Source organism: Vitis riparia, chromosome 9, assembly GCF_004353265.1.
Source record: "Vitis riparia cultivar Riparia Gloire de Montpellier isolate 1030 chromosome 9, EGFV_Vit.rip_1.0, whole genome shotgun sequence".
Lineage (NCBI taxonomy): Eukaryota > Viridiplantae > Streptophyta > Magnoliopsida > Vitales > Vitaceae > Vitis > Vitis riparia.
Genome location: NC_048439.1, coordinates 22,221,173 through 22,233,500, shown reverse-complemented (window position 1 = coordinate 22,233,500; position 12,328 = coordinate 22,221,173). Strand labels below are relative to the sequence as shown.

The 12,328-nt window shown below is 33.0% G+C and overlaps 1 protein-coding gene across 1 annotated transcript; it reads left to right on the top strand.

Annotated features, from left to right (window-relative positions):
- LOC117921433 (RNA pseudouridine synthase 3, mitochondrial) lies at positions 1-5,997 on the top strand. Its single transcript, XM_034839280.1, has 10 exons — positions 1-60; positions 277-608; positions 1,081-1,152; positions 1,360-1,518; positions 1,831-1,878; positions 1,970-2,050; positions 3,802-3,918; positions 4,108-4,209; positions 4,320-4,478; positions 5,394-5,997. Exons 2-10 carry the CDS (start codon positions 288-290, stop codon positions 5,772-5,774), a joined length of 1,440 nt encoding a protein of 479 aa, XP_034695171.1. The 5' UTR covers positions 1-60; positions 277-287; the 3' UTR covers positions 5,775-5,997.
- The last annotated feature ends 6,331 nt before the right edge of the window (positions 5,998-12,328 follow it).

Genomic DNA, 12,328 nt, shown 5'->3' with positions numbered 1-12,328 from the left:
CCCCCCCCCCCCCCCCCCCTCTCTCTATCTGCGACGAAGACGAAGCTTCTGGAAGAAAAGGTATTCAACTCCACCCCTTCTCTCTCTCTGTCTCTTTCTTTCTATATCTCTCTTCTTTTTTCTTTGAAAAAAAATTACTATGTCATCTTCACTTGTTTTTATTTATTTTTATTTTGGTTCTTGAAATTAGAAAACTGTTCTTATTTAGGGCTACCAATCGAGCCATTAATAACCATGATGCTCACAACAAGGATGTTCTTTGTCTATTATGTTCAGTATGTGCGATAATGTGGAAGAATGTGCTTCGTGAATGCCAAGGCTTGTTTCTTGTGGTGAGGCACTACTCCAGGATTGCTCCTCCACGCCCTGCCTCAGCTGCACCAGTCATCCGGGTGTCCAACAATGTAGCCCAGTTGGGATCCCCCAAAGAGGGTCCAAAGCCTCGACAGCTACTGTCATTGCCCCCATTCCCTGCTCATCCTTTGCCTGGAAAGAGCTTGGTTAATGTGTCTGGGCTGCCCACTCATGTCACTGCTATCAGTTGGATCAAGTATTACTTTGACGAAATCCCTGGCTCTGTGGTTCAGTCTCATTTCAACAAGGGCCTCGTGAGTATAAGACATTATTTCTTTTTGGATGATGAAATCTCCATATTTTCTTCGGTTTTTTTTTTTTTTTGGTACGAATATACAACATGGTACGACCAATGCCAATTTAGTGCCTTTTGTTGGGCTGACTGCAGTTGTTCTATAAACCATGTTTGCACAATAACTTGAGAGGAATTTTGGATGAAAGCAAATTTGAGCTGTTTCTATGCACATGTACATGTTCTCTTAATAGAAAGTAATGGAGTTATTTATTGTAAGAGGAAATGTTTATTTCCCTGAGAGGTTGACCTTGTAACAATCATAATATGCATGGGTGTTAACCTGTGGTTTATTTGGTCTATTGTGAAGTTTGCTATTATTATCACTGAATGATCTTAGCCATTGAGGTTTCACAGATGAAAAATACTTGAAGTTGTTATTCTGGGGAGTAACTATTGCTTATTGTAAAGTGTACTAACATTTCTTCTTTTAGGTGCATATGGAACGTTCAAACTTGGATGATTCATCTCTAGAAAAAGAAGGACAAATAAAGCCCCTGAGAAAGGTAATGATTCATTTGGTCAATTCATTTATTTAATCAGACACCTCCCTGATACATCATAAAAGGATACCTAAAGTTCTCTCTCTCTCCCCTTCCTGCTTCTTGTGTGTGTCAGTGTGTGCGTATTTGATTCTTCTCTTCATTTTATTTTTCTATTGGAACAATTCAATATAGGTTTAATTATTCTACAATTCTACAGCTTCTGTACAGATTAAGCCTAATGAGGTAATGGAGGCGGGCACAAGAATTTATGTACCAGTATCAGTTGCTGAGGCAAGGATTTCCAAGAGATTTGACACTATCCCAAGTGGAACTCTACATCCAAACGCTGATGAGATAGAGTATTTGCAAAGGCTTGTCACGTACAAGGCATGTAGTCAGCTCAGTCACAAATTGTCTCCTTTCATGTTATTTGGATGTATAAATGAATGGTTCAAATGTTTTTTTGTTATATCCTTATTCTCAATAAATATAAGTGAGTGCATATGGGTTTTGTTTGGTTGGCTGTCTTTATGGTCATTGGCTTTTTGCTGGTTGTTTAGATATGATAGTGTTGCTAGGTAATTCTGTATTCATTTTGATTTTACCTTGGTGAATGCTGTGTGACTCCATTTTTTGATTCATTCTGCAGTCATTTTACTTTATGTTGTTATATATAATCAGTGGTTGTTGAAATTTCAGGACCCTGCTATACTTGTGCTAAATAAGCCTCCCAAAGTGCCACTCAAGGTTAGAATCTCTGCAACCCAATTCTTTTTAGTGCTTCATGTTGGCATATTTTCTTGTCTTTTGATTTCATTGTATACAAAAATGTTAATAGGGGAACCTTCCAGTTCATAACAGTATGGATGCCTTGGCAGCTGCAGCATTGACTTTTGACTATGAGGAAGGTCCTAAGTTGGTAAGCTTCTAGTTTAACATTCATAAAGTAGAAAGCTTTTGTGAGTTTTAAATTTTTGTGCCCTATATTTACTGAGTTGAGCAAAGATTCTGGTGGTGATGTTGTGTGTGGATATTATAATACTTATGTTTTTCATTTGGGGACTAAGCATCCTGGACACTCTCATGGCATGTCAGGGATATGCTATGGCCATTCATGAAGATGTGCTCACTTTATGAAGGATTTTTTAATAGGTTAGCTTTGATAGGAGTGGACATCATTTGGATTTTTAAGTCTGTTAATTAGGATGCTGAGTTATACACCAATAGGAGAGCTCTGATGAGCATAGCCTTTGCAAGTTATCTCTTAGATCCCTGAGAACTGGTTTGTGGGTGGTTTTTATTCTTGAGGAAAGCTTTGTATGGCTATACTCTATTTTTTGAAGGATACATTGCGCTTCTCCTTTTCCTCCTGAAAATGCTTGATTAGTAAATTACCCAAGTTTGATTGACTTATTTAGTAATATTAAAGATGGAAACTGATTGATGGAAAGTCAGCTCATAGATCGATATTAGAAACTCATAACATCAAAGATGAAATATGTTGTAATTTGATTGCTTAATTGGAAACCTGGGATGTGATGCACTAAGTACTTGATTTGGTTTGGGTGTGAGCCAACAGATTATTAGAAGAAAAATAATGTATGATGAGATTTTGGATTTGATATATCTGACTGCAAAATTTTGTTAGGAAATTAGTTCAGTGTGCGAGAAATCTGTTAAATAGTATAAAAAGGAGAAATTTCTATATTTGCTAAATTAGGTGTCAGGGAGTGGTAGTGTTTTATGTTAGAATTCTGTGATTTCATACATGGATAGGTAGGGTACCTGTGTCTTATGTTAAAAATGTTATAAATTCTTTTGTTTTGCTCTTTGGACCTATTATTCATGGTGTTTTGATATTTCCAAAATCTGCCATATTTTCACTAGGTTTCTCACAACCTTTTTCTGTTCTCTGTGACATGGTAATTTTTTGTTTTAGAAGGACCATATTTGCAATACTGTTTGACCTTGTTGGGTGCGAAGGAATGAAGAGTGGGAATGGACATTTCATTCCTTTTCTCATCGATTGTCAAGTTTGGATAACCTAAATGGCAATGAGAAGGAAGCAAAAAATGATTCCAATAGGAATGAAATCCACCTCATAAGTGAGATTCAATTGATCTTGAATAGGAGGTATTTTGATTCTCTTAGTGCAGGGAATGATATAGAACATCTTAAATCACTATTTTACCCCTACATTTCCTTGGGTTTGTACAACTTTTTATTTATTAAGTAATATTATTTTTCTTAACCTTATTATTTAGCAAAAAAAAATCCAAAAGATGTTCCTTCAAAATGAAAATATAAAATTATTTTAAACCATTTGTAAGAGTATTATTGTCAATCTATTTTCTTTTCCCTTAACATTTCCATTGTTACCAAACATTGAAATGGAAACAAATAATCATTCCAACCTTACATTATTAGGTGCATCCAAATATAAGAATTGAAATCACCAAATTCATTCCTACTCAAGGAAAAAGAGGAATGAAAACAAAATATTCATTCTCATTCCCCATTCCCACGTACCAAGCGTGGCCTTCATGTATTCCATTTATCAATGATAGGCACTGCTTAAATACTTGTACTCACTTTATGTGTGTGTACTTGAATTGTTGATTTCTTTTGAAAGCATTTTTGTTTGTTGTTTCTTACAAGTCACTTTATTAGGTGCATCGTCTTGATAGAGAAAGCAGTGGTCTTTTATTAATGGGGAGAACGAAGGAGAGTGTGGCTCATCTTCATTGGTTGTTCAGTGACATAAATAAAGCAAAATCCCCATCTAAGGTACTCCTACCTCTGCTTGATCAATCCATATTATGCAATAAATACTACTCCTGAGCATTTTAGGAATAGAGTTTTTTATCAATAAAAAACATGATAGGAAAATAGTGTTAAATGGTACAATCAGATGCTTTTGTGTGTTTTTTTCTAAAATAATATTAAAATCTGTGTTTTATATATGGGTGATTTTAGGCTTGGGACAATGCATGTGAAGCAACATGTCAAAGGTATTGGGCATTGGTCATAGGCTCTCCCAAGCAAAAGGAAGGTGTAATCCATGCCCCTCTTTCAAAGGTTCTCACTCGTCCTCCTTTTTCTCTCTCTCTGAGAATAAATAATTCTTATAGGATGTTAGCTAGTCCAGAAGAATTAGCAGCTGAATGCATTTGTTGTTGTTGATTTAGGTGCTTCTTGATGATGGGAAGACTGAAAGGGTCATTTTGGCTAATCAGTCAGGTTTAGAAGCTTCCCAAGAGGCTATAACTGAATATCGTGTTATGGGTCCAATGATAAATGGTTGCTCATGGATTGAACTGTGTCCACGCACTAGTCGGAAGCATCAGGTACCATCAAAATAACTACCTCTCTCTCAGCACATGGAGAAATTTGGTTTTCTCATGTACAATTCTTTATGCTTTCATCTCAAATCCCTCGTAATTAATACCATTTGAAATGTGTTAACTCACATGGCTGCATAGTTCATACCAAGAATGGCATTCTCATCAATGAACCGATACTTTCAACTATAATCTGTTTATTCATGTTGGATGTATTTAAACTTATATTTCATTTAACATGTATCCGGTTTTCACAACCCTTGCATGGTTCTATCACAACCATTGTTTTCTTAAATAATATTTACTGGAGTTGAACGAATTTATTCCCCACTCCATAAATCCTTGTCAGACTGTTGGAATTGAATTGCCAGTTCCTTGATATGAATACTAGATGGATACACACACACGAGTTGCCAGGAGGTTAGAAGAGTGAAAATAGACAATAATGGTGATTATCAATAGTGGTTAAGAGCTCTAAATCAAATAGGAGCCTGCTAATTTGTCTATAAAGTTAAATGAAACCCGAATGGAAGACAAGATAGACTGAAGAAATGGGAAGCATAGGATGTTATCAAGCTTAACGATGTATATTGTGCTCTGACACCCTCACCCCCCACATGCAGCCTCATACCAGCCATGGGAGGCACAAGACAGATAAATAGATAGGGAAAGAACTTGAACCCGACGCCTCTAGATAACCAAAGCTCTCATGCCATGTTGTGTTGACATTTTCCCAAAGGATTAAGTTATTAGGATTGGGCTCAGAATCTATATCATGTCCTAACAATATAGATGTTACAACCAACCACATATCTACCTTAAGGCTTGTAAGCCATGCATGAGGTTCAAAGTCGCATTAGGGTTAGGTGTGTATAGTGTGATCTTGAGGCTTATAACACAGTTCTTTTTCTCTTCTTGCAGCTCCGAGTCCATTGTGCTGAAGCTCTTGGCACGCCAATCGTGGGTGACTACAAATACGGGTGGTTTGTTCACCGGAGATGGAAGCAAATGCCCAGAGTCGACCTTGAGCCAACAACCGGGAAACCCTACAAGATGCGCAGGCCGGAAGGCTTGGATGTTCAAAAGGGAAGCGTGTTATCAAAGGTCCCCCTGCTGCATCTGCATTGCAGAGAGCTTATACTTCCCAACATCGCGAAGTTCCGCCCCATTTTGGATCTGAAACCCGAAAACCAAAACCAGTATCCCAAGCTCAGCTCGAAGCCAGATATTCTTCGGTTTGTTGCATCAATGCCGAACCACATGAAAATTAGTTGGAATCTCATGTCCTCCTATCTGGTATGAAGAGAATGCAGGAGAGTTGCGTGTATTTATTTTATGGACTTCAGTTGTGGTTTGTAGGATTGATTGAAAGGTTTATTAGTTTACTTTAGGGATGTCAATGGGATGGGTTCGGTTCGGGTTCGGGTCCTATTTGAATCCGATTATTTAAATGTATTTCTATCAATCCCAAGCCCAAATTAGTAGAGTTTAGGTTGGTTACCTCACCCTTCAGGAAAAGAAAAAAATAATAATAATAATTAAAACAAATATAATGGCGTTTTCATGTGATTGCCCTAGTACTTGTATGATTCACATGAGTTTCATTTCATTTCATTTTATGATTGACCAAGGAATGAGTCTTCTATGAAAAACATCATAAGATAAAATATCATGATTTTTAATGAACTTTTCATGTAGTTAAAGATGTATAGGATAATAATATATGGGGGTATGTAAAATGTAAAATAGGAATATGATGCTTTCAATTAATCACAAAAAGCATTAGTGAAAAGAAAATTTATCTTGAAAAATCAAGTTTTTATATATTAGTTTGATATCAATACGTTACTTTTAATTGAATAGAAAAAGTTAAATGTTTTAGGTCTTGTTTGATAATTGTTTTGAAAAATAGTTTTTGAGAGTAATTTTTTAAAACTATTTTATGATGTTTTGTAGAACAAAAGTTTATTTAGGAACTTGAAATGTTTTTAATATATTTAAATATGTTTTAAAAATAATTTTTATGTTTAAAGCTTTATTTTTAATCATTATATATGTTTGTATAATTATTTTTTAAAACAACTTTAAAAAACAACTAAAAGATGTTTTTTGAAAACATCCTATATTTTATTCTTAAGAACAGAATATAAAAAACAATTTTCTAATTACCAAATGTGTTTTCTAGTTTTTTTTTTTTTTGAAAAATAGAAAATTGTTCTTGAAAACAGTTACAAAAAAAAACTCTTAGTTTCACTAAAAAAAGACAAACACTATCATATTAGTGTTTTTCCATTTTTCTTTTTATTTTTTTCTGATGTCTTTTTTTATGTGCTAAAACGATTTTAAACTGATTTTTTATCTTTATTTTTCTAAATAATATTAGTATTAGTAATTACTAGTAGGCATATGCATTTAAATAAAGGTGAAAATTAATAAATAAATACATAATTATTGTAATAAAATAATGAAATAACAGCAAAATTAAGTGTATAAAATGGTGATAAGATAGAGAGCATCTCATTGCTTTATGACTTTTAGTATGTTACCATTTAATTTTCATGTAATAATCATTTTATATAAAAAGATTTAAAATGGAGATATTTTTGAAAGGAAAGAGTAAATAAATATTATATATTATTAAATGGAATAATAGCAAAACACAATTATTATAATAAAGGGTTATTTGATTTAAAGGGATGAAATCATCCCCAATTTATATAAATAATCCTCCACCTTTCTTCACCCTGAAAAATACTCATTTTGGACAAAAATGCCTTTACTTTTTTGTTGCAAAAACTTTTTTTTTTTTTTAAAACACACAAGTAAATAATCAAAATATTGAAAAATATTAATGTAAAAAATAAGTTACTCTTTAAATTTAAAAATGGAGAAGATTAATCATAAATATATAATCTCGTCCATAAGTTGCTTCATTGTGGTGTTTCTTAACCTTGAAAAAATATTAAGCTTATAATAAAGTTAGTAGTAGTTTTGACCTATGGGTGAGATTGTAAGTTGATTATATATTTTTTATGGATTAAGCCTCTATTGATGGAAGTCAATATCAACAGGAATTCTCAATTTCATGAGATTGCGACAAAGTGTATCCTTAGGTGATCCTAAGGAGGTGTGTTCATATAAACTACGACTATAGTAGTTTTGTTGGGATTGAACCCTAAAAAACATGACATGATGAAATAGATTAAGATTCATTTATAAATTTATTTATTTATGTTTGTTGGTTTCCTTTTATTATTTAATTTGCATTGATTAGTTATTTAAACATACATGACATATCACTTGCATTGTACATAACTTGAGTGCATTAGGAGTTGAACAAAAGATCCAAATCATGAGTTCCTTGTAGAGTGATGAGTTGCTTACAGTTGATTCATGGATTTGGGTTATCCATCTAAGGTTGTAATATACTACATCTTAATTAGACAAATGACTTATCTTGGTTGTTAGGACGATTTTCCCATGATGAGTGCACTAATGCATGTGATGCACATTGGACATGACATATGGTGAATTATGACGTAAGACTATTATGATTTACCAAACTACTATACTGCATGAACTTTTAAGCTTGAGAAGATAATGAGTTTATGCCAAGGTCAACAAGAGACTTTGACTTATGGATGAAACTCTAAAGTAGTGATATATCCTTATATATTGGGTCATTGTTAATAGAGACTAGTGATAATAGGAATTCTCAATAGAGACACCATGATATCTTATGGGATTGAAATAGTGTGTCTCTGGGTGATCCAAAGGACATGCGATATAGAAGATTGGTCATAACATTTCCTTTAGTGGGAAATTGGCATAAGCTCCTTGGAGTTAGAGTAGGTCAATTGATCACATAATAAGTAGGATATGTAATTCAAGGATTGAATAGACAACCTTGATAGGTGATAACACTGCCTTGTTAGAATACAGACACTAGTTCATTGGGAGTTTGCATGCAGTGGATAGTAAGTCTTGGACCCAAGCTATGTCTTATTGTTATTTACATAAGACATTGAAGTCTAGTTGATTATCTTTTGTGAGATGTTGAATCAACTTCAGAATTGGATTATGAAGAAGCCAACATTGCTATAGGTCCTAGTTGACCCTACTCTGAGCTCATATACTATGATGACACGTTTTATTAGGGTTAGATTAGCTCAAGGTTCACATTTGTGCATAAGGGTATTTTGGTAATTATGCAAAGTTGCACAAGAGATAGTGAACAAGTCCTCTATATTGGCCTGATTGATTAATTAGATAACCCTATATGGTTAATTAATCAATCATGACCTTTTTTGAGTTAGATTAAGTGACTCAAGCCTTGGTGAGTTCAAGTCACCTGAGCTTAAGAAGAGAACCTATAAACATCCCCTTAGGGGTTAAGGTGATGGTAAGGGTAGATTAACTAGACAGGTTACCTTTATGACTATTATGAATGTTAAGATGTCAGAAAGAACTTCTGTTAGAGATCATATGATTTATATGATTGAATTCTTTAATGAGATAAAGATCTTTAGAGTTGAGATCAATAAGGGAACATAGGTTGACATGGTTATGAGACCTTGTCAAATTTCTTCAAGTAGTTCAAGCTCAAGTATACTATAAATAAGTTAATGATGAGCTTATCAAAACTAATGAGGGAACTTCAGATGATTGAAGGAATTCTCAGGGACCATAAGGACGTTTATATGGTAGTAAAAGGTTCCTTAGATTCTTCTAGCAAGAAGAAGAAGGGTAGTTTTGAGACCACCAAGAAGAAGGGAAAGTTCAAGGCTAAAAGGAAGAAGAGTAAAAAACAAGGCAAGTGTTTCCTTTATTGAAAGAAAGACCACTAGAAAAAGGAGTGGTCATATTTCTTAAAGAAAAAACAAGGTATGCATTATTCACTTTTTGTTGAATCCGTTTAGTGGTGAATTCTACCAATTCTTGGTGGAGAGAGTCCACAACTATTAATCACATCTATAATTCTTTATAGGGGTTTCACCTAAGAAGAAGATTGAATGATAGGGACATATACTTGGCTCTAACTTTTGAAGTTAGGATTGCTATGCAGGCAATGAGAGATATTACCCTTATCTTAGATGATAGTAGTTTTTTAGAACTCAAAGATTGTCATTATATTCCTAAGCATAGAAAGAATTTGATTTTGGTTTCTAGTCTATGTAAAATAAATTATTCAATGGTTTTTAGTAATAAACAAGTTTTATTAAGATGAATGATTTGTTTATATGCTCAAAATCATTGTTTGATAATCTTTATCATGCATCTCCCTTATTTCTTTTGCCAAGTAATGAAAATAATCATGTCTTACTTCAAAGAAAGGAACTTAGCACTAACTAACTGCAACTTTGGCACTTACACCTAGGTCATATTAATCTCAATAGGATTTAAAGATTGGTTAAGTTTAGAATATTACACTATTTGATTCAAGAGGATTTTCTAGTCTATAAATCTTGTATAGAAGATAAAATGAGTAAGAGACTCTTTAATGCTAAAGGAGATAGAGTTAAGGGGTGTTTGGAGTTAGTGCATATTGACGTGTGTGGACCTTTTAATGAAAACCAATGAGTATTGTAGCTATTGTGATATTAAAAGGTTGAATAATTAAATTGATAAATTATTTAGAAGCATTTTTAGAGTGTTGGAAAATACAAATAGTAAAAAAAGAAGATATTATGAATGCAATAATGAATTAATTAAAGAAGCCTTTTTTTTTTTTTATCCATTTGAGGCATTTCAATATCTATAAAGAAAATCGGAGTTGTGTTATGATAATCAATTTCATAAATATTATTATTTTTGTCTATAAATAAAATGGAAAATAATATACAATTATTTTAGATAATAGAAATCATTGACTACAAAGATGATAAGAAATTAATTTGAGGTTAATTTTTCTCTTATACATAAATGGTAATGGATGAAAAAGGCAATCATCGACTAATAATTCCACTCCTTATATCCATAATACATGAATCCATTAAAACAATGATAAAGAAGGGTGTGTAGGAATACTTTGTTGCACAAGCAAGGAGTTTACTGAGTCATATAACCCAAATACCATCCTCACGATATCTCATTACTTAAGCACTACAACACTTAACGAATTATGACCTATTGAAAAATATATCCAAATAAGCACGTGGAAGCATTAAGTCAACAATTGTAATGTGATCAATCCTTGAAATGGTCAATGGTTCCAAAATAGTGGAGGTATCAATTAGAGTGAAGGTACTTCATTGCATGAAGGAGTAGTACATTGGCATATCTTTCCATGGCACTACTATCAATTAGAGTGAATGCTACAAAACTATATGAGAATAATAATCAAGGGCTCTTAGTTGTAGAGACACTCATTAAATTGGATAGATGACCATGTTGAGATTTAGTGAAGCACTTGAAGCAATAACAAAGAGGGATGTGTAAGGCCAATTCATTGCAAAGCAAGGAGTCTACCAACTCAAATAACTCAAACATTTCTCTCTTGTTATCATGTCACTTGAGTACTACAACACCCAATGGATAATGACCCATTGAAAGATATACCCCAACAAGCATAGAGAAGAATCAAGTGAAATTGTGTAAGCATTGTTAGACTTGATGATAAAACTAACAATTGTTATGCAAACAATCCCTTGGTATGGTTGCTCGCTCCAAAATAATGGACGTATAAATTAGAATGAAGGTACATGATGCTCATTGCATAGGGAAGTAGTATAGTAACATGTTTTTCCATGGAGACAATGCTATACTATAGGTATATGCAAATCCCTCTAGGTGGCAATTTCCATTGGATTGCAAGTATGAATGCAATAAGGCTATTTGTGAATGATCGAGGGCTCTTAATAAAAAGGAATATTTGATTAAAAAAGATGAAACGGACATGATTTTGTAAAAGTACTTCCTCCCATATTTCAACTTGAAAAGTAACTAGTTTTTTTTTTTACATAAATGACCTTCACCATTTGAATTATTTTCATATAAGTTTTGCAATATCATGTTATTTTCACAACGAAAGATGAATGATATATATATTTGTAAATAAGGGTTCATGTTTTAGGTTGAAACATGTGGAGGGTTAGATTTATAAATTTGATATTGTTTCATCTTTTTTAATCAATTAATCATCATATAGAAGAGAATGATTAGAATGAGACAGATATAGTAGTTGGAGGTTGCATATTGGTATGCCATTTTAACGAGCGGTGTTCTAATAAGGACATGTATAATCTTAATGTACAACGACGTTAATAACATTTAATTATGAACTAGTCATTAGAAGATACTCAAGACTTATAAAGTTAGTAGGGATTAATTGGAATGAGGGGGATACGAAGCTCCCTTGCATGAGAAAGTTGCATATCGATATGCTCGTCATGGGCAATGAAGGGAGTGCAACCCCAACATGCAACATGGACACATATTTTGAAGCATAACAAAATATAACCTCGAAAAAAGAGAGAGACCTAATAATGATTTTCAACGATGATTCAACGGTTATCAATATCAATGACACACCAATAACACTCATTTATTATCATTTTACAATGTGAATAAATAAAAATAATTACAAAATAAGGACAACATTATAAAAGAAAAAAATAGTCCTAAAAATTAATCTAAATTTAACATTTTTTATGAACCTATGATACAACTTAAAAGAGCAATTGAATGATTGAATCCACCATTAACATGATTATATTCTCATAAAATAAATTTATTGAAATTTTTTATTTTGTCGAAGAGACAAATCAAAGAGAAAAAAAAAAAAAAAACCAAAGAAATCAAATAATTTTGGTTAAAAGATAAAGACGCTTAGGGCATGATTTCCCCTTGGCGGGAGA

Coding starts and splice junctions, on each gene's coding strand:
- LOC117921433 (XM_034839280.1), top strand. CDS start 288: ATGTGGAAGAATGTGCTTCGTGAATGCCAAGGCTTGTTTCTTGTGGTG. Junction 1,153..1,359: donor AAATAAAGCCCCTGAGAAAG/GTAATGATTCAT, acceptor GCTTCTGTACAG/ATTAAGCCTAATGAGGTAAT. Junction 1,879..1,969: donor CTCCCAAAGTGCCACTCAAG/GTTAGAATCTCT, acceptor AAATGTTAATAG/GGGAACCTTCCAGTTCATAA.